This window comes from Hibiscus syriacus, unplaced genomic scaffold (genome assembly GCF_006381635.1).
Source record: "Hibiscus syriacus cultivar Baekdansim isolate YM2019G1 unplaced genomic scaffold, ASM638163v2 tig00013680_pilon, whole genome shotgun sequence".
Taxonomy (NCBI): domain Eukaryota; kingdom Viridiplantae; phylum Streptophyta; class Magnoliopsida; order Malvales; family Malvaceae; genus Hibiscus; species Hibiscus syriacus.
Window position 1 is genome coordinate 213,714 of NW_024062306.1, and position 22,262 is coordinate 235,975.

General features: G+C 35.6%; 2 protein-coding genes across 2 annotated transcripts; one reads left to right on the forward strand and one right to left on the reverse strand.

Annotated features, from left to right (window-relative positions):
• The first annotated feature begins 15,224 nt into the window (after positions 1-15,224).
• Positions 15,225-17,567, forward strand: LOC120206310 (laccase-3-like). Its single transcript, XM_039205998.1, has 6 exons — positions 15,225-15,368; positions 15,463-15,614; positions 15,690-15,934; positions 16,017-16,145; positions 16,224-17,177; positions 17,285-17,567. Exons 1-6 carry the CDS (start codon positions 15,252-15,254, stop codon positions 17,413-17,415), a joined length of 1,728 nt encoding a protein of 575 aa, XP_039061929.1. The 5' UTR covers positions 15,225-15,251; the 3' UTR covers positions 17,416-17,567.
• Positions 17,568-18,044: 477 nt separating this feature from the next.
• LOC120206311 (SWR1 complex subunit 6-like) lies at positions 18,045-20,401 on the reverse strand. The gene is made up of 6 exons (XM_039205999.1): positions 20,299-20,401; positions 20,108-20,214; positions 19,900-20,002; positions 18,498-18,604; positions 18,216-18,421; positions 18,045-18,123 (listed from the first exon to the last, which is right to left on the reverse strand). Exons 2-5 carry the CDS (start codon positions 20,210-20,212, stop codon positions 18,233-18,235), a joined length of 504 nt encoding a protein of 167 aa, XP_039061930.1. The 5' UTR covers positions 20,213-20,214; positions 20,299-20,401; the 3' UTR covers positions 18,045-18,123; positions 18,216-18,232.
• Positions 20,402-22,262: the final 1,861 nt, after the last annotated feature.

Sequence of the window (22,262 nt, forward strand, 5' to 3'; positions counted from 1 at the left end):
ACTGTTTTGAGATCAAATTTTATTATATCTTAGTCAACATGTTAATGTCCAACTCAAACGTCCTTCAATTTGTTAATAGAAAAGGATGAATTTGGGACATATGAATAGTCAGTTGATTATTTTGTAACTTTTAATAGTCTGAGACTCAACAAAATAATATCCTATAGTCGAATAATCATTTTATAAATTTTAATAATCAATAGACTTAACATAGCAGTGTATTATAGTCGAGAACTATTGATGTACTTTACCCAATAAATTATTTAAATAAAGAGGGTTGAAAACACCGCTCTTCCATTTGGAAGAAAAGTAGGAAGAGTAGCATTGGCATTGGACTCTTGCTTTCTTTTGTCAATGCCATGACGCCAGTCCTAACACCCCATTAATACAAATAAGGGTAAATTACAAATATACTCATATAATTTTACTCTCTTATATTTCACTCATTATATTTTCAATTTTTTTAATTTACTCACTAACTTTCAAATTATTCTTGTTTTGATCACTCTAAGTTATTTTATTATTATAATGGTATGTCATAAGATTTATTATTATTATTATTCAATATAAAAACAATTTAAAATATAAAATTAAATCCATTCGCCGTCCATTGTTCGCTATAACTTTCTAAGTTATCCCCCCATCGCCGACTTGGGGCTTGGCCATAGCTTTCATGCAACCGAGCGAGGAGAAGTGGAGTAAGCGGAGTAGCACTCGATACAAGCACCGATGTGCGACCAGTCCATAAGAAGTTTGATTGAATCTAAGGGTCTGTTTGTTTGTTGTAAAATGAATTACAGAATTGATTTTTCTCGAAATCTCGTGTTTGTTTCACGCAATTTGTTTTTTGGAAAATCTTTTCCGTGTTTATTTTACGTAATTTGTTTTTCGGAAAATGTTTTTCCTTGTTTGTTTCACGTAATTCGTTTTTCGAAAAATGTTTTTCAGTGTTTGGTTGGAGTAAAACTGGTTGGTCAACGTAAAACATTTTCCTGGTGAACAAAATTTCCTTTGTGTTTTCTGGAAAATGACTTACGGTCTGATTTTCCGTAAGTCATTTTCCTAACTTTTCACTTCAAAGAATAAATACTCTAAATAATTTTATTTTATGAATTTAATATTAATAAAATATTTTAATATCATTTTAATCAAAATATTATTTATTAAAAATATATTTATTAATATTTCTAATAATATTATATTTCTAATATTATAATAAAATAATCAATTATATTATAATAATATAAGATATTGTATTTTTATTTTAATAATATAAATTATTAATAAAATTTACATTATTTATTAATTTCATAGAATAATATTATTAAATTATTAATAATGAATAATTTTATTTATATATTTAATATTAATATAATAATCTAATAATATTTTAATAAAAATATTTAAAATATAATAATTAATATTTTTAAAATATAATATAAAACAATTACTTTAATAAATAATTAATATAATTTATAATATTTTTATTTCAATAAAATATACTAATATTAATATTTTTATTAATAAAATTATAAAAATAATATTTAATAATAAATAAATTATTTTAATATTTTAAAAATAATAATAATTAAGTTTTATGATAAATAATATTATTTAGAGAAAATCGCCTCAGTGACCAAAAATGCCTTATAATATACGATTTTAACCAACTTTTTTTGGATTTGCCAAAATGACCAACAAAATCGCAACGCGAAATAAAAATCGCAACGCGATCCCCAGAATCGCAAACCAGTTTCCAAAATCGCAACGCGATTCTTGACAATCGCAATGCGATAGTACAAATTCGCATTGCGATTTTACAGAATCGCAACGCGAATATGAAAATCGCAACGCGAACACATAAATCGCAACGCGTATCCGTAAATCGCAACGTGTATCCGTAAATCGCAACGCGTATCCGTAAATCGCAATGCGTATCCGTATATCGCAACGCGTATCCGTAAATCGCAACGATAATCAGTAAATCGCAACGAGAATCTGTAAATCGCAACGATAATCCGTAAATCGCAACGAGAATCTGTAAATCACAACACTGAAATTTTGGGTATATAACTACGCAACAGCAGCAAATCATAAACTAAATCCCTAAATCGCAACTCATTCCATCTCCATCTATCACTCTCTCCGGCGACATCCGTTCCTATATCCAACGACATCCTTCCCAATCCGGCAACAGGTTTTAGTTTCGCAGCTCGTCTGTTTAGTAAATTAATTTACAACCATGAAATCATCTAATGTTGATCATGTTTGGATAGATTTGTGTTTTGGAGGGTCATGGGATAATGTTCATGGTGTTTTACAATATATGCCTTTACCCATGAATCTTCAACTAAAATTGTCTTTACAAAAGTTAACTTATGAAACTCTAATGCTACGTGTTTCAAATAAATTGAATTTAGAGCCCCTAAGTGGATTTAGGCTATCTTATCAGAGAAATGGTAAAGTTTATTTGTTAACCGACAATGAAGATGTTGAACGATTCATTGCTTACATTAGTGTTTCACAAGATGATGTTACATTGTATGTTGTTGAACCTAGAAGTAGTATTGTTGGGTCAGTAGCGGGTAGTAATCAACTAAGTTTTTCTCAAAACCCACAACCTTTCTCTAATCCAAATCCCAATCAACTTTCAGCACCAAATTCCGGTTTTCGTATTGACCAGTTAGACGATGATGAGCCAACAGAAAAAATTGTGAGTACTAGTCAGTATTCGAAATTTGGTCTTGGTCAATATCCGGACTTTGATATTGGTCAATACACGGATTTTGATGATGTTTCAGAAGAAGAAACAGACCCTGCGTGTAATGATTTTGATATTGGTTAATACCCGAATTTTGATGATGAAACAGCCGTTGTCGAAGAATGTATTGTTGATGATAATGAGGAGGAAGTTACGACTGTGAATGAACATGTTGAACATCCATTCTGTAATTCATATAATCCTGAAGAAGAAAAAGAAGAAGAAAAAGTCCCCGAAGAAAAGAAAATGCCACGGGCGTATAACTGGAATATGCCAGAATTACTTCAGATACCGGAAGAAGAGTTGGTAAAGAAAGCAGTTGATTGTTACACAAAAGTTATTCGTATCAAGAAAGATGATTGTTTTGATACAAAGGAAGACTTGAAGATAGCTTTGTATACGAAATGTGTGGAAGATGGCTATCAACTAAAAGTTAACAAATCAAGCAAAGATCGTTTCGAAACAAGGTGTATGATTGACAAAAACTGTACGTGGCGTATGATTGCAAAGAGAATAAAAGATTGCGAAATGTTTCAAGTTAGGACTTTTATTGATAAACATACATGTTCAAGAACCCAAGTTTTTCCTCACCATAGACAGGCAAACAAAAAGGTGTTGGGTGGTTTTCTGGCTGAGTTAATGTTTTTGAATGGCAGGGTATATCGGGGACATGAAATTATGACTGACATGAATGCTCGATTCAAGATTAGTATATCATATTCTCAAGCTTGGAGAGCCAAATGTTATGCCTTGGAATTGTTGAGGGGGTCGCCAGAAGCATTGTTTGCCCAACTGCCGGCTTATTGTCACAATTTAAAGCTGAAAAATCCTGGGTCGGTAACTCATATCAAAACAGATAGAGATGGACACTTGAGTTGCTGTTTATCGCCATTGGTGCTACGGTTAGTAAATCAATATAATTTTGTTGACTCATTTTTGTTAGTTACATGCATTTCACATTTAAATGATTATATTCTTGTGTATATTATTTTGTAGATTCGTTCGTTTATTACTTGCATGCGCCCAGTTATTATAGTTGACGGAGCACATTTGAAAGGTCGATACCTTGGAGTAAACTTATTAGCAGTAGCCATGGATGCTAACAATGGGATATTGCCAATAGCTTACGGGTTGGCAAATCTGAAACCTCTGATTCATGGACATGGTTTATGGGGCATCTTAGGGATTGCATAGGTCCTATTAGCAATCTGACAATCATATCCGATAGGGTAAACTCAATTGACAACGCTGTTAGAAGGTGTTTCCCAGATGCTTTTCATGGACTTTGTGGTGTTCATTTATATAGAAATCTAAAATCAAGGTCTGCTGGTATAAAAAAGCACAAATGGACATACTGGAAGGCTGTAAAAGCTTATCGGGAAGTGGATTTCAATAAGCATATAAATTGTTTAAGACGTGTTTTGCCTCAGTGTGCTCAAACACTAGATGATGTCGGGTTTGAAAGATGGTCAAGAGTACATCAACTTGGAGCAAGATATGGTTTCATGACGTCTAATAGTGCAGAATCAATCAACGCTCTAAGTCGTCATTCCCGGAAATTACCCATTACTATGTTAATGGAGTTTTTTCGAGCCTCTATTCAACAGTGGTACTACAAGAAAAGAAACCATGCAGGTATTATTTCTTTGAATTCGTAACTTATCATATTTATATATTTTACTAAGTATTGTTTATTTAAATTTACAGGAACATTGGAACATCGTGTACACCATGGACTGAAAAAAAGATAACGAAACGTGTTGTGAAGTCAACGTCATGGAGAGTTGAACCATGTTCAAACACTTTGTTTCAAGTACTGGATAATAACTTAAATGGGCTAGTCGATCTAAATGCAAAGACGTGTAGTTGTATGAAATGGCAAACATCTGGTTATCCGTGTGGCCATGTTATAAAAGTTGCTCTTCATCTAAACCAAGATGATTCAAGCGCATACGCTATGGATTGCTACACTACAGAAGTTTATCGACAGACTTATGCCGAGATTGTCTACCCTATTCCACATCCTTCTGAGTGGGACATACCAGATGACTTACAAACAGTTTTGCCACCAGCCATGGACAGAAGGCTACCTGGCCGACCAAAAAGTCACGATCGTATACGTCTAAGGGTGAAGAGAAGAAGAGATCGATATGTAGTCGGTGCAAGGAAAGTGGTCATACAAGGTTGACATGTGGATCACCAGTGCCATCAAAATCATCTTTTCCTCTACCAAAATATGGATCCTCATCAAAATCCAAAGCTCATATGGTGTCAAGCAAAAGGCAATCATCTTTAAAATCCCAATCACAATTGGCTTCACCTTTTGGGACTGTTAACTTAGGTGATTTTTAAATGCAAACGTTGTATTATGTGGATTTTATGTGTGAACTTTTAACATTTTCAGTTGAATTAATGACTCAGGCCAACCATTTTGACTAAACCAACTCTTGTTATTCAGTTGTTATCACTTATTAGGCATGCATTGACTATCGCAACACGGAAATTACAATCGCAACGAGAGAATCGCAATGCGAAATGAAAATCCCAACAAGAAAATCGCAATGCGGAAATGAAAATCGCAATGCGAAATGAAAATCGCAATGCGAAATGAAAATCGCAATGAGAGAATCGCAATGCGGAAATGAAAATCGCAATGCGAAATGAAAATCGCAACGAGAGAATCGCAATGCGAAATGAAAATCGCAATGCGAAATGAAAATCGCAACGAGAGAATCGCAATGCGGAAATGAAAATCGCAATGCGAAATGAAAATCACATTGCGATTCTCTCGTTGCGATTTTCATTTCCGCATTGCGATTCTCTCGTTGCGATTTTCATTTCGCATTGCGATTTTCATTTCAACATAATGCAGATTGAAATCAACAAAATCAACCATTACATTTCAATCAATTAAACAAGCACAAATAAGAATTATGTTCGCATCAATTACACAAATCAACTTTTACAAATCATCTTTTACAAATCAATTAAACAATCAAAAAATAAGCAATAATTCTTATTTCCAATCATTTACTATTGAATCAACTTTTACAAATCAATTAAACAATCAAAAAACAATCAATTAAACTATTGAATCAACTTTTGCAGCCATACATCATTTTCACGCAGTTCACTTCTGAGATTAACCTGCAGAAACCAAACATTTGCTCAAACAACACTTTATACACATCTAAAACCTACAAACAGCAAATTATTCTATTCTAGGTACTTAACCAAACATTTTCAAACCAAAAGTCTATAAACTTACCAATTGTTTATGGACATTCTTATAACGCAGATGCAGGTAGGCAGCGTCTCGTATATATCGATTTAGCCATATAATGCCGAAACCACAAGCCTACTGCAGCTCTATCTCTATCGGTGGGAGGTAGATACTTGGTGCTTCCCGTCGTCAAACGCTCCAACGCCAAGCATACGAGAGGACCACAATCTCCTCTGGCTCCTCCCGTTTGTTGTGGCGCGGTCTCGTCTCTAATAACTGTAATATTGACCTTCTTTGGCTTCTTGTTTCCAGAACGAGTCCAATAATTGATCGCATCCAAGAATTTAGCCAAATGAGAGCTCCATCCCTTAATAATATCTCTTAAATCAGCCAATGATATGTAATTTATCATGCTGTCATACACTATTGTCTTAAGGGATGGGAGCTGAAGCTCGACGAGAATCCAATGTTTACGTTCCAAAACAGGGATAAACACCTGCAATCATAAGTAATAATTCATTCATTTGCGCACTTATTTCATAAAACCTTTAAACTCAATCTAAAATAAATACTAACCTTATCGACCTCCCACCATGCAGGATAAAGTTTAGCTTGTCCATTGCCCAAATCAAATGATTCATCTCGTGCATTCTTCAAGTGAACGGCGTTAAAAGACGTCAGCATAATTGTATATCGTATATTTTTATTTTTCTTAAGTTTTCTTATTATTAGAAGACGTGTCACCCACGCATCGATATGCTGTTTTACAAAAAAAGACATATATTAGTGACTTACATAAATTAAAAAAAAAATTAATCAAATTGAAATATAAGAAAAATATAAGACTTACCCCCCCATCGAAATAGCCATTGTCTTCGACACCTAATAATACGCCCCACCAAGACCGATCAAGCAACAAATAGATATCATCGGTGAGCTTGCATATGTCAGTGAAACACCCCTGGCTCAGCTCATGTAGATAAAAATCAACTGCGGTCTTAGCCCAAAGGGTGTTATCCAGAATTGTGTCCGGTAGTTCTTTCCTCTCCTCTTCAGATACCGGTATGGTACTGGCCGGTAACTCATACGAGAGCCAACTTGAATCCATCATGTCCGGCACGTCAGAGGGTTTCTCAAGAAGCCTACATATGACGCCATGTGAATCGGGCTCTTGAATGGTGGGAGGGACCTCTTCAATGATGACAGTGGCCTCTTGAACGGTGGGAGGGGACTCTCGAGGAATGATAGGGGGGGCCTCTTCAACGATAGGAGTGGACTCTTGAGGGATGACAGGCGAGTCGGGCTTCTTCTTGCGGTGTCTTCGCACTATTGGGGTGTACGGAGACTTAATAGCACGTGCACGCTGTCTGATGCGTGAACTCCATCGTGCAAGCATAACCCGACGTAAAGCATCCACTCTATCGGGCCGCTAAATAATTAAATACAAAAATCAGTAAATAAACAGACATGATATTTAAACAGTGAAAACAAAGACAAATATGTTTCAAACTTGCATTGTATTCACCCAAGTCATTATTCTATCATAGTTCACAAAATGCATCAGATAACAAAGAAAAATATGTTTCAAACTAATACCCTGAAGTTAGTATTTGTCTTTGTTTTGTCTATTGGTTGAAGTAATGCAATCCATTCAAGTTTCAATTTGCAGAAGAAGAATAGTTTACTTTCGCAACACGAAACTTAAAATCGCAACGCGAAATGAGAATCGCAACGAGAACCAAAATCGCAACGCGAAATGAAAATCGCAACGACAGAATCGCAATGCGAAATGAAAATCGCAACGAGAGAATCGCAACGCGAAATGAAAATCGCAATGCGATTTTGGTTTCGCGTTGCGATTTTGTCGTTGCGATTTTGGTTTCGCGTTGCGATTCTGTCGTTGCGATTTTCATTTCGCGTTGCGATTCTCTTGTTGCGATTTTAAGTTTCGTGTTGCGAAAGTAAACTATTTCTTCTTCTGCAAATTGAAACTTGAATGGATTGCATTACTTCAACCAATAGACAAAACAAAGACAAATACTGACTTCAGGGTATTAGTTTAGCAGAATTGGCAGCAACCGAACAAATTTACTTTCAACCAAAAGACAAAACAAAGACAAATACTATTTCACAGTGTTAAAGAATACACAGTTTAGCAGAATTGGCAGCAACCGAACAAATTTACTTTCAACCAAAAGAAAACAAAGACAAATACTATTTCACAGTGTTAAAGAATACACAGTTTAGCAGAATTGGCAGCAACCGAACAAATTTACTTTCAACCAAAAGACAAAACAAAGACAAAGACTATTTCACAGTGTTAAAGAATACACAGTTTAGCAGAATTGGCAGCAACCGAATAAATTTACTAAGCAATCTAAGTGAAATGGCTAATCTAAGTGAAATTACGAGTAAATTTATCATTAAGTTAAATATGGAAAATCTTAAACTTACCTCGTTGCGTAGAGTATGAACCTCATTCTGCAACGATACTATCATCTCACGTAGAGCGGCAACCTCACCACGTAAAGTTGACACCTCCACACGCCATGCACCATCGTTATCGCGTAGAGTACCGATCTCCTCACGCAAGGCATTGACCTCATCACGTAACTCATCCCGTGGAGGTGGAGAACAAGGAGATAAATGTCGTGGCCTCTTTACCGGTCGCCTATCATGAGGTGATGGTGGAGAAGAGGCTCGATGATGTGACGGGATAGGTGATGGCTCTCGTTCTAGAGGTGTATAGTCGGGTCGATCGGGTGATGGCTCTGGGTGAGGTGATGGCTCTCGAATTGGAGGAAGTGGATGATGCTCATCATCCATTCCATCAAAAAAACTATGACTAGCTTGCCACCAATCAGTGGCAAGCTCTTCCTCCGTGGGTGTCAGTCTTTGTAATGGAATGTTGGCCTCCTAACAATATAAAAACTCAAACAAAGTTAAACGTCTACTATTAATAACTTGTTTATATATTATATGAAAGTATTTGTGTTAACTTACATTATTTATTGTCGCATATGGTATTAAGTCTTCCCAATCCAACAGATTTTTCCTCTTCCAGGAAATAGCCCTGGGAATATCATTTGACGTTTTTATTGCATATGTACGCATGCTGGGGAAAGCCTCGAATATCCAAATCTACAAACAATATAATAACAAAATTAGTAATTGTTAAATAATTAATTATAATTTTAGAAACATTATATAGAAATTCTTACCTTAAAGGCTCAAACAAAGCCTGACAAAGTGTATTTCGACCCATCGCCACGCAAACTTTTGCGGTCATCAAAGGCAGTAGACAACTTAGTCCAGGTAGCTTTCCATATATACGAACCCCACGGAAACAGATTCCATGCATTCAGGTCCTCTACCAATATTATTAGCTCCCGAGGAATAGGTTGTCTGGCCTCTCTGCCTAAAAAGCCGGCATACACAAGTAGTAGAAGGCATACTCGGACAACATCGACGTCATCCATCCGAGTGAAACCAGCTTTCTTATTAAACAATTTCTTCAGGTCGTCGACGTGTAGGTTCGGCTTCTCCATTGACTCATCCGGAAACACCCGGGATAACCATGATGGGCGGGCGATATGACGAGTGTACCGGCCTACATCATCGTGTCCGAATCGTAGACCAGTGATTAAGCAGAACTCCTTCCGCCCAAAACAAGTATACGCTGATGGAAAATGAAACCATATCTCTTCCTCACCACGTTGTATACTGTCGGGTAGATTTGATGTCATGGTCTGAAGCCACAAATGGGTCAAATTAGCATCTCCACCCGGATGCTGTACTCTCAGCCATGGCCCGAAGCAGGTTTCCTCAAATAATTGTCTTTGTGCAGGTGAAAGCTTCGAAGCAATTGTAGTGGCTAGGCTAACTTTATTCCTTAATGTCAATGAAGCCGAAAAAAATTTCTACAAAAACAATAAACATACCAAGTTAGATATACCAAAAACTACACTGTGAAGATATACCAAAAACAATAAACATAAAAAGTAGTAGTTTATTCTTGAAACTAAAATTTGCAACACTGTTTTGTCTTTTGGTTGAAATGAAAATCGCAATGAGAGAATGACTGTCGCAACGAGAGAAATGAAAATCGCAACGAGAGAATCGCAACGCGAAATGAAAATCGCAACGAGAGAATCGCAACGCGAAATGAAAATCGCAATGCGATTTTGGTTTCGCGTTGCGATTCTCTCGTTGCGATTTTCATTTCGCGTTGTGATTCTCTCGTTGCGATTTTCATTTTTCTCGTTGCAGATAGTCATTTTCACGTTGCGATTTTCATTTATCTCGTTGCGACTCTTCTGCAAATTGAAACTTGAATGGATTGCATTACTTCAACCAAAAGACAGAACAAAGACAAAGACAAATACTAACTTGAAAATCGCAACGAGAGAATAGCAACGCGAAATGAAAATCGCAACGAGAGAATCGTAACGCGAAATGAAATCTAAGTGAAATGGTTAATCTATTATTGAAATGACCAGTAAACATATCATCAGTTTCAATATAAAAAACCTATAATAATGCAAAAATTTCAAAATAAAAATAATTAAAAAAACTAACCCTCGGAGGTTGATTTTCCATTTCTGAATATTGTGAGGGATTTCTGACCGTGAATGGTTGTGAGGGATTTCGCGGAGATGGGGACGGAAATCTTCGGAGATGGGGACAGATTTCGCCGTAGAGAGTGAGAGATGGAGATGGGACTGAGTTGTGATTTTAGGTTTTAGGTTATGAGTTGCGATTACGGGATTTTGTCTTAATATTCGTTTTTGTAATTTGAAAATAAAAATACGCGTAGCGATTATAATGGCGCTTTAAAAATCGCGTTGCGATTTACGGATACGCGTTGCGATTTACTGATTATCGTTGCGATTTACGGATACGCGTTGCGATATACGGATACGCATTGCGATTTACGGATACGCGTTGCGATTTACGGATACACGTTGCGATTTACGGATACGCGTTGCGATTTATGTGTTCGCGTTGCGATTTTCATATTCGCGTTGCGATTCTGTAAAATCGCAATGCGAATTTGTACTATCGCATTGCGATTGTCAAGAATCGCGTTGCGATTTTGGAAACTGATTTGCGATTCTGGGGATCGCGTTGCGATTTTTATTTCGCGTTGCGATTTTGTTGGTCATTTTGGCAAATCCAAAAAAAGTTGGTTAAAATCGTATATTATAAGGCATTTTTTGTCACTGAGGCGATTTTCTCTATTATTTATTGTATTTAATATTTGTAATAAATAAATTTTAAAAAAACTCATCAACTATTGGAAAAAAATGTTTAAACAACATCGTAAAACATTTTCCATATGTTTTTCAGAAAAATGTAATTAATTTTACGGAAAATATTTTCCATAAAACGTTTTCCAGAAATGTAATTCATTTTCCAGAATTCAAATTCCAGTAATTCATTTTTCACAGTTCAATTTTCAGAAAACCAATTACAACCAAACAAACAGACCCTAAAATAAGATTTTTCACGGCCTTGAAGTTCAAACATGTAAATAAAAGGCTTTAGCTTTAGTGAAACAAACCACCTCTTCAATTAGTTCTCTAGAGTGACAGGCAGCTCCCTCTGTATAATCACTTCCAGCACCACAAAATTAGGTTTTTGCCTTTGCTTCTTAATTTCCTCCCGCTACATGTCGATTCCAATCGTTAGAAAAAGTTGTTCTCTAACAGGTAGGTACGGTGGTCTCCTTATACGCAATTTCAAGCTATTCATCGTCACCCAGACGCCATCACCAAATGTCGTAGATGATGGCCCTTCGATCTCAGATTTCACCGGTCGCTTTGTTTCGGTCCCTTGAATTCGAATTTGGCCTCCACTTTGTCGGAACGTGCTCCGAAGTCCACGAATACGAGATAGAAGTAAGGAAATTGAAACATTCCAATCGCGATTTACGGGCTTTGGGATATTTTCCGGTGAAAAACCGTCGATTTTGAAAGCAACGATGGTCGACAGTGACGACAAGCGACAATGAGTATTTTAAATATTTTTAAATTTAATAATAAGTAAATATTATTTTATTATTTATTTTAGATTCTTTTTATATTTAATAATATTAAAAAATGTCATGTCATAGAAAATAATAGAAAGTGACCAAAACTGTTCAATGTATAAAGTTTAGTTAGTAAATTGAAAAACTCGAAAGTACAACAAGTGAAATAGGAGAAAAAAAAATTCGATGAGTAAATTTGTAATTGACCCTAAAAATAGACATTGTGTATGGAATAAATTAGTCTGATTGCACCACCAACTGCAGGTTTAGCATGTTTAAACTCTATTATTATGAAAAAAATAACGAATTTACCTAATTAATATACAATATATATTTTGTATGAAAAAAATATATGGTAATTGTTCATTTTTTTAACCCCAAGTCAGTAGGCAGGCTACCTACTTGATAAAGTCCCAAGTTTTGGGCACTTGCATTGATATTACCTGCTTCGTTTCAATATTAAATACATAATATATTTGATTATTGAAGAAAACTAACCCTTCTGTTTGATGTTTACATGATTGCCCTGAATTTTATGCTAATTAACCTGATGCAGATTTATTGATTTTTTTTTATCAGAAGTACATCTTGTTCATTCATTTTATCTGATGCAAAGCGTACGTCGATAAGAGTCGTTTCGGACATTTTTAGAGTCCTTAACAATCGTTCAAAATGCTTCCCTATTAGTTGGCCCTGCTGCCGCTAATCAAGGGCAGAGTTTCCTTGTTAAAAGACTGCATTCATGACATGAAGAATTTGATGAACTCTGCACTAAGACTTCATTTAGTTTAAGCACCAGAGTAAGACTCTATTCAATGGTTAAAGAAAATATCAGTTTGAGATTCATTAATTGATCGAGTAACGAATTATATTTATATTGATCCATCTTGTATAGATTCGAATCTCAATATTTAAATATGATGTAATACTTAATAAAAAGATGTTGGTTCAGTCAAACCAAAAATTGTCAGTTTTCTGTCTCTAGAGGATCAATTGGAAACTTTGGTTATTGTTACTTTATGAGGGGTCTTATCTATTGGATCCTTTTGAGCTTCTAACTTAACTTCAAATATGGGACTTCGGTTTGTTTCTTTCAAGCATTCTTCACAAAAATAAAATAAAATACTCAACCTAACCCCAACATTACACCTCTTCCTTTTTCATGGTCGAATCCCGATATTATGTTGAAATTTTAAATTTAGTCCTTGAATTTTAATACGACATAATTTGATTTTTTATAATATAATTAGTTAATTATTTAATCAATTAATCGGAGATTCACAATCTAAAATTAAAATTATATGCTTCAATGAAATAGTATAAAAATTCTTGAGTAAATAAGTATTTACTTATCAATTAATGAAGAATATTTTCAACACTCTTTTATTTTTGTTTCTTTTAATTATATAATCATTTAAAATACACGTTATCAAACAATCTAATTATAACCAGTATTTAATTTTAAGTAGAATGCTAAATATATTTATAATTTGAATTCAAAAATTAATTTTCAGTATATAATTTTTCAGCACTTAACTCTCTCAATTTATCAAATGGCACCAAATTTGTTACATACAAAGTATGACGAAACAAAGCAAAAGGACCAAATTCCAAATTTAAACATAATAGAGGGACTGAAAGCATAATTTAATCTTCCTCTACCAAATCGAAACAGAAATTCAACTCCATCCTAGCTGCCCTTTGCTACCTAGTAATCAGAGATTCATAGCCGATGAAAGTAAATAGATGTTAATTGGTCAGGTGGGAAAATGATTGGTTCACATTATCTGCCAAGATCATAAATTGTTCTATTAATAACTAGAGAGAATATAACTGACAAAACGTATTCACCATGTGTTTCGATCTCTAAAACTCATCAATATTTCATAGGACATGTAGGTTTGGTATCAAACTTGGTTCTATCAAAGAAATGATTAAAATATTATATATAGAATCAAATTTTAATTAATACGATCTAAATTTATGCATAATCACAAAATTATTTCCTAACGTCTGCATACATAATTACTTTATCCCTGTTATTTTCTATGAAGCATTTTAGCATTCAACGTTTCATTTTGGAGTAAAATGTCTTTTGATGGGATGAAAATTATTAGTTGACTAACGATTAATTACCATGCGGATGTGACAAGTCAATAATTTTTTTTAAAGTAAACTATAATTGTAATTAATTACATATACATTTGTACAAATATATTTAAAAATAATTTATGATGACATGACATTACACATGGATTTGTCATGTTAATATGAAGCGTTGACCTTTTGTTAACTAGTGATTTCCATTCAATCAGTGGATATTTTGCTGTAAAATAAAACATTGAGGGACTAAAATGCTCCAGAAAAAAAGAATAGGGGACAAAGTGATCATTTGTGCAAACGTTGATAGATAATTTTGTTATTATGCCTTAAATCTATTACAACTTTACATGATTTTTATTTCGAACCTCAATTGAGATCAAAAGAATTTTAAGTTAATGATAGATGTGGAAGTACATACTAATGACAACACTTACGAGTGATTATTCGATTGAGTTGAGTAAAAGAATTTTGAGTTAGTTAGTTGACGAGTCATACTTTATAATTCAAACATTATTTTGGAATTTTTTGAGTTAAGTTGAGTTTATGAAATTCGAGTTGTTCGATTTTTATTTAAATTTAACTATAAATATTTATAATATTATGACACTAATTGATTTTAATTTAAACGACTTTCTATAACCATATACGATGCACATATATATTTCTTCACATGCAATATACATATATCAATTCACTAATTACTAAAAAATTGAAGTTATTCGAGTCTTATTTTATAATTCAATCTTTATTTGAAAAATTTTCGAGTCAAGTCAAATTATTTTTAATTTTTTTTAAATAGAGTCGAGTTTTACTCATACCTAATAACACTACGAGAGAATACAAGTAATGATTTAAGAGTGCAGAATCTCCCTTTGTTAGATGATATTGGTCCAACAGTGGGTGCACCAAATCCTCTTTATGGTTAGACTAACTTTGCCATAAAACTTTTTAAGTTCTCTGGTTGACTTGAAACCTAATTTTGCAACAACATTTTTTTTAAAAAATCCAATGTAAATGAAACAGTTAAATTCTTGTCTTTTTCCCACGTTTTCCACAGTATAAATAGCTGCTCTCCATGAACTCCAAGCTCACAGATCAGTTCCTCATCCCTCAAAAAGGGCTAACACAAAGCAATGGAGTATCACAAACTCAGTGCAAAACCATGCAGCTCTTACTTATTCTTTCACATTCTTTTCTTTGCTTTCCTTGCATCCTTTGCAGATGCAGCAGTTCACTTCCATGAATTTGTTGTACGACTTCTTCGTAAACATAGTTTCAATCAAGTATAACACTCCCCTTCTTGTTGAAAATTTACCTTTTTTTTTTCTTGTTTTGTTGACACAGATTGAAGCAAAACCAGTGAAGAGGCTGTGCAGAACTCACAGTACGATTACAGTGAACGGACAATTCCCGGGGCCGACGTTGGAAGTGCGAGACGGGGACACTCTGGTAATCAAAGCTATAAACAGAGGCAGATACAATGTCACCCTCCACTGGTAATCTTTTAACAACTATTCAAAACTAATGTACTGTTGTTTGTAGTATCATTTTTCTGACATTCTATTAATCAGGCATGGAGTGCGACAATTGCGAAATCCATGGGCCGATGGACCCGAGTTTGTGACGCAGTGTCCCATCCGACCAGGGCAGTCTTACACATACCAATTCACCATCCAAAACCAGGAGGGGACTTTGTGGTGGCATGCTCATAGCAGGTGGCTTAGAGCCACAGTTTATGGAGCTCTCATCATATATCCTAAATTGGGTTCTCCATACCCTTTCCCTATGCCCAAGAGAGAAATTCCTATTCTTCTTGGTAACACTTTGTCTTCAATCTTTGTACATATACATATATATATAGCATAACTCAAATGGACTATGATGATGATGATAAACAGGAGAATGGTGGGATAGGGATCCAATGGATGTTCTAAGGTTGGCACTTTTCACTGGAGCTGCTCCAAATGTATCAGATGCATTGACAATTAATGGTCAACCAGGGGATTTATATAGATGCTCTAGCAAAGGTATGTTCTTACCATTTAAATCGAAAGAGGAGCATCGATATAGGAGATGGTATAGTAACTCATCAATTACAAATGCAGAAACAGCGATATTTCCCGTGGAGGCGGGCGAGACGATTCTCTTGAGGATCATCAACTCTGCTATGAATCAAGAGATGTTCTTTGGTGTGGCTAACCATAAACTAACTGTTGTTTCTGTTGATGCTGCCTACACCAAGCCATTCGCGACAAATGTCATAATGATAGCTCCTGGCCAGACAACCGATGTCCTTCTTACGGTGGACCAGACTCCGGCTCGTTACTACATGGCAGCACATGCCTACAACACCGCCAATGCGCCCTTTGACAATACCACCACGACTGCAATCCTTGAATATAAATCCGCTCCGTGCAGTGCAAAGAAAGGGCAGTCTTTAAAACCAATATTCCCTCAGCTACCGGGGTTCAACGACACAGCTACTGCGACTGCATTCACTTCACAGCTAAGGAGTCTTTCCAAAGCCAAAGTTCCCCTTGAGATAGATGAGAGCTTGTTTTTCACAGTGGGTTTAGGACTAATCAACTGCACAAATCCAAATAGCCCTCGGTGCCAAGGCCCCAACGGAACTCGCTTTGCTGCCAGCATCAACAATGTCTCATTCGTATTACCAAGAAGGAACTCCTTAATGCAGGCCTACTACCAAGGTCAGCCCGGTATCTTCACCACCGACTTTCCACCTTTTCCTCCCATTCAATTCGATTATTCAGGTAATGTGCCCCGAGGTCTATGGCAACCTGTTAAGGCAACAAAGCTCCTGAAACTGAAGTACCGTTCCAAGGTACAAATAGTTTTCCAGGATACAAATATCGTCACAGTTGAAGATCACCCTATGCATCTTCATGGCTACCAATTCTATGTTGTCGGAAGTGGTTTTGGAAACTTTGATCCCAAAAACGATCCAGCCAAATTCAACCTTATCGATCCGCCAGAGAGAAATACCATTGGAACACCTCCTGGTGGATGGGTAGCCATCCGGTTCGAGGCTGACAACCCAGGTAAGATGCCAAACTTAAATAATGGTACCAAGTACATTCCTCAAGTCAAAATTAAACGGCTTCCATGTGTTGATATCCTTGTAATTTATTGACTGGTCCAAAAACAGGAATCTGGCTGCTCCATTGTCATATAGACAGTCATCTCCCTTGGGGTTTGGCCACAGCATTGCTAGTTGAGAACGGGATTGGGAAATTGCAGACAGTGCAGCCTCCCCCACTCGATCTGCCACGATGTTAAGCATCGAGTATTACCCCCTCCGGCTTCAGCCATTTACTCGATACCTGGATTTGGTTTCAAGGATTTTATGGGTTTGTATGCTTTGATGTTGTATGTTCTAATTGTACTATTGCTAATCAGCTTACTATTTGCCATGATCAATGTTGTGTTCCTAAGAAGAAAGATTATTAGTACGAGTTCCATCGTTTTTTATGTTTAGTATATAATAAAATATCAGATGATCTCAACCCTCAAAGTCTCAGCATTCAACACATTTAAGCTCTTCTTCTCAGATAAAACTGGTCGTATGTATAATAGGAAAACACTATCAGAGACGCATATGATTTTATGTTAAAGATGAATTTATAATCGCCCTACCAGTCCCTCTCGATCGATCCCCAAATATCATTGCGTTGTCATCCCCAAGCATCTTCCATGAAACCCTTCTGACAATAGACAAATCAACCACTTCTGCCACAGGATTGTACTGACCCCCTAATGAGGGGCGGTGATAATTCTTCTACAAATTTGACTTTTACATAACATAATTAATATCATCTGGCACAATATTGATTTTAACCCCTTTCTATATATATTCGTATTGGCCATCGTCAGAATGATGTTGCTGCATTGAAACAGAATACCATGGTTCCTCTTGTTTCTCTATTGCCCTTTATAAACCCTACCAAGAAACAGTACCATAGAAACCCTAAATTTCTTAAGATTCATCTGGAATTTCTGTTTACAACATGATCCTCAGAATATTTTTTGCCATTTGATGAGACCAAATATTAAAAGAATTCTTTTGGTTCCTGTCTCATCGCTCATGCAACAAATTTCAGCATCGAGTATCGTTGTGTATATTTTGGCACCGGCACGAACAAAAGCGCATACCACAAGTCACACACGTATATCTTGCACTAAAACCGCAAACACTGCAAAAATGCCTGCGGGAGGTAGAGCTTGGAGGTCCAACTGCTGCCCTCAGATAGGATGGAACATGAGGAGGCAAGGATTCCAAGTTTGCCTTCAAAAATAGGAATTAGTTAGTTCAGGAAACCGAGGCAAAATTAGGATGACTCGACACATCACTATCCTTTTACCTCATGTAAAAGCTCAAGAAATGATCTGGGAGTCTTCCTAGCATTTTCAAGTGCTTTTGCCTGTCGTGTTTTCCGTTTCGTGCCCTTGGATCTCTTTTGCATGTACACTGAAAATAGAAGTTAAAAAACAAACAAAGTTCTAAAACAAGAAAAACATAGTTACATTTCCTTAACAACTTCAAATAATTACTGATACTGCCCTTTAAAATTGTTTTGGTTGAATAAAGCAGGCCATGAAGGTAGGAAACATATTAATGCCAGAATACTTTGAAGCTTCAAACGTTTAGTGGTAGTTTTTTTAACAGTCCAAACTCACTGTAAAGAATCATCAAATAATTGGCAAAAGGAATAAGTATAGCAAGGGTACATGAACAAAACCAAGGCAGAAAATAACGAAGATAGTATGATACTGATGTTACCAAGCCGGTTTGGCAGAAAGTCCTTCAACTACGGGGTACTACAAGGCAGGGTGGCAACTGGATCGCTGAATTCAATTGGTTCGACAAGAAGGTTCTAATTGCACTTCTTAATATAACCAAAAACTGAGCAGATATAGACTTAAAGAAAGATCGCAGGGGACAGAATTAATGTGAAGATTGTGTAAAATTGCAGATTAGAAGATGACATGTCTGTTTAGCAAGTTGGTTTATTTTTGCTGACGCTGTGCTACGGGTGTATTAAAATTGTAAAACTGCTATATGCAGTTCACTTTTTAGTAAGCACTTGACTACAAAACTGATTCTTAATAATAAAAAAAGATCGAACACAGGAATATTAGTAATTCTATAACATCTGGTTCAATATCCTTTCAAAAGACTTTCATGGTTTTGCTTATAGTGAAACACACACTTAAGAAGAGCTAGTATATCTATAGGGTATGAACTTCAATATCTATAAGGCTCTGAATAAAACCCCTCTCTCAAAAATGATGGATAGGCTAAGATGTTTAACACTGACAACATAAATTATACTCTTAAGCATTACTAAGATGAACAAAGTTTATATTTTCAACTTCACTTTCTCGTGTAGGCATTCTAATGGTTGAAACAAAGTTCTTCCTAATTAATACTATTACTTTCACCAATCCATTAATTGGCTTAGTGGCCAAGGATGCTCATGTTGTATCACCTTGTGTAGATTTGAATCCCGGCAGTTGCCTTGGGAATGTAATACTTGTCTACTTAATCAAAAAAAAAAAAAAAAAATTCCTTTCACCAATAAAACAAATCAAGAAACAAAAGACCGATTTTTTTATTTGCTATTTCTGATACAGTATCAAAATAGAACTAGCATCTTAATTCAAACGTTTAATACTCTTGCGTTCGACTAAAGAAATATAACATTTCAAACTATCAAATACCCTTTTTCGTAATAAGATATTCGCATAAAGAAAGAAGGAAACCTTGATCATCTTCATCAAGAGAAGCTTCATCATCATCGTTCATTTCAACTGTTTCGATCCCAGCGTTATCATTCTCCAAAGCTTCGAGACGGGCCAAAGCTGCCTTTTCCCCCCCACAACATGAAACCCCAACCAATTAATTTCCAAATATTTCACAGCAAAAATTTAAACACTAACAGATGTCTAAATTCAAAAGGGGAAATAAAACCTGGGTTCGATTATCAGAACTGCCGAGTGCTGCAGCCATTTTAGGAGCCACTTTACGAGTACGGGTCGACATTCTCCGCAACGCGTTCGAATTGTCGTCATCCATAGCTGCAAAATAAATCAAAAGGCGAACAATTTTATTTAGGAATTAAAATTTGTATGGTCAGAGAGAACGGTAGAGGATAAATATACAGGAGGATAAATAGTGTCCAAAGAGGAAACTATGCGGAGGTCGGCGGCCGGGACGGAGAGAGTGGCGGGTGGTTGGCAAATTCTGGAAAATAATATGTAATTCAATTGGATCGGGTGTAGAAGCAGCAGCAGAGTGTAGTGAAGGATATCGGGCTCAGCTCTGTTTTAACCTTTAATGGGCTCAGCTCTGTTTATTTTATTTTCTAATCACAATGTCTAATTTGGGAATATTCTGTGCCAACGATTACTCCTCTAATGATATCTGAAGTTCTGATATGTTTATTAAAAATGTAAATTTAATATCATAATATTAGTAAATTTAATATCGAGTCGAGTCGATTCCTTCAAATTTGCATGACATATATATATCACATATTAAAAAATAAGAAAGAAATATATGTACACCATATATAGTTATAGAAAACTATTTAAATTTGAATAAAATAATATCATAATATTATAAATATTTACAAATAAATTTAAATAAAAACTGATGTGATCCAATTCAGCGTCAAAATTGGACTTGCATCTCCAACCTTTCTCAATAATCTAAGGGGCATTTTCTTTAACTTAATCTTTCTTTATACCATAGTTATGATAATAGCTTACATACATTATATTTATAGTTATGATGATGATATTATGAATGTATGAAGTTATTATTATGAACCACATATTTACATGATTATATCTTATATTATTTAGCTTATTATGTTTTCTTTTGTAGGTACATGTTCGACCACATCATTGGAGCTGACTTAAAGCTAGCATGGGAATCAATGAGCTAGGAAAACCTACATAAGATGACTCGGGAGATCATGAAGAACAAATGGTGAAAAGTTGTCAGCTGACCCCCGAGCTCATAGCTCACTTGAGCTGGACTTTTGAGCTAGCTAGAGACCTCATTTCAGCTGGAGAGTTGCACCATCATCATCACCATACAAAACACTACAAATATGGTCTAGGTTAAATTTTGTGGATTCATACCTTTTCGCGAAGAGTTGTCATTCCGAGAAGTGCCTTTTCACAAGGAGTTATCCTAAGACTCACATACATGTAATTCATCTTTGGCCAGCTCATCTTCATCTCAAACACATGGAAAGTAGCTCAAATGATGAAAGGTTACCTTCCACAAATGTGACTTTTCATGACAAGTTGCTGCCCATTGAAGACCATGACACCTAGATGCACGTTGGAAGCTAAGTCACGCCTAGTTGCTACCTATCTTCATTCCATTGACTTCAAGACATCATCCTATGGTTGCAACCTCACCAAAGCCTTGCAAGAAGACCCATGTGCGTTCAAGTATGCTACCATGTGCATCATTCAAGCATGTGCACTCCATATGACATCAAATTGGCGCCAAAACACCAAGGGATACTTCCAATTAGGCCAAAGACATCTCCCCTCATCCAAGCATCATTTATTTTCGCTTTAAGACATGTATCTAGCCGAATGGACACCTATTTATTCGGCCAAACCTATGCAAGCCTATAAATAAGGCTTTGATATTCATTTGTAACTTGAACCCTTTTGATAAATTAAACTCTTGTGAGAATTATTCTCTCTTTAAGTTCTTTTTAGAACTATATCGATTAAGCAAGCTTTCATAGTTTGTGGCGTCAAACCCCTTCCATTGATACTTCTGGTTCCTAGTTTATATAACTAGTGAGTCAAAGTCCTTTCATACCATCCCTTATAAGACTTATAAGAAACGGGTCTTTGCTCCTTTATAGCATTGGTTCCTTCTTAGTTTTATAAGATACTATCTATAACATCACCATCTTCCATATCACGCCAATAACATCATCCTTCCATTACCATTTCATCACCATTAAATCATCCTTCATTCATCCACAAGACATACTTCATCACTATCATTGGAGGCCGAAGTCAACATCACTTGAAGGAGATTTATTCAACACTTCCGCAACCCATCTTTTATAACATTTATATCCATTTTC

Excerpts from the sequence above, each read along its gene's own strand:
- LOC120206311 (XM_039205999.1), bottom strand. The coding sequence starts at position 20,212 with ATGGATGACGACAATTCGAACGCGTTGCGGAGAATGTCGACCCGTACT. Across the intron at positions 20,003-20,107 it reads GTTCTGATAATCGAACCCAG|GCAGCTTTGGCCCGTCTCGA; the intron begins GTTTTATTTCCC and ends GGGGGGGAAAAG. Across the intron at positions 18,422-18,497 it reads TTCTTGAGCTTTTACATGAG|GCAAACTTGGAATCCTTGCC; the intron begins GTAAAAGGATAG and ends CTATTTTTGAAG.
- LOC120206310 (XM_039205998.1), top strand. The coding sequence starts at position 15,252 with ATGGAGTATCACAAACTCAGTGCAAAACCATGCAGCTCTTACTTATTC. Across the intron at positions 15,369-15,462 it reads TTCACTTCCATGAATTTGTT|ATTGAAGCAAAACCAGTGAA; the intron begins GTACGACTTCTT and ends TTGTTGACACAG. Across the intron at positions 17,178-17,284 it reads GTTCGAGGCTGACAACCCAG|GAATCTGGCTGCTCCATTGT; the intron begins GTAAGATGCCAA and ends GTCCAAAAACAG.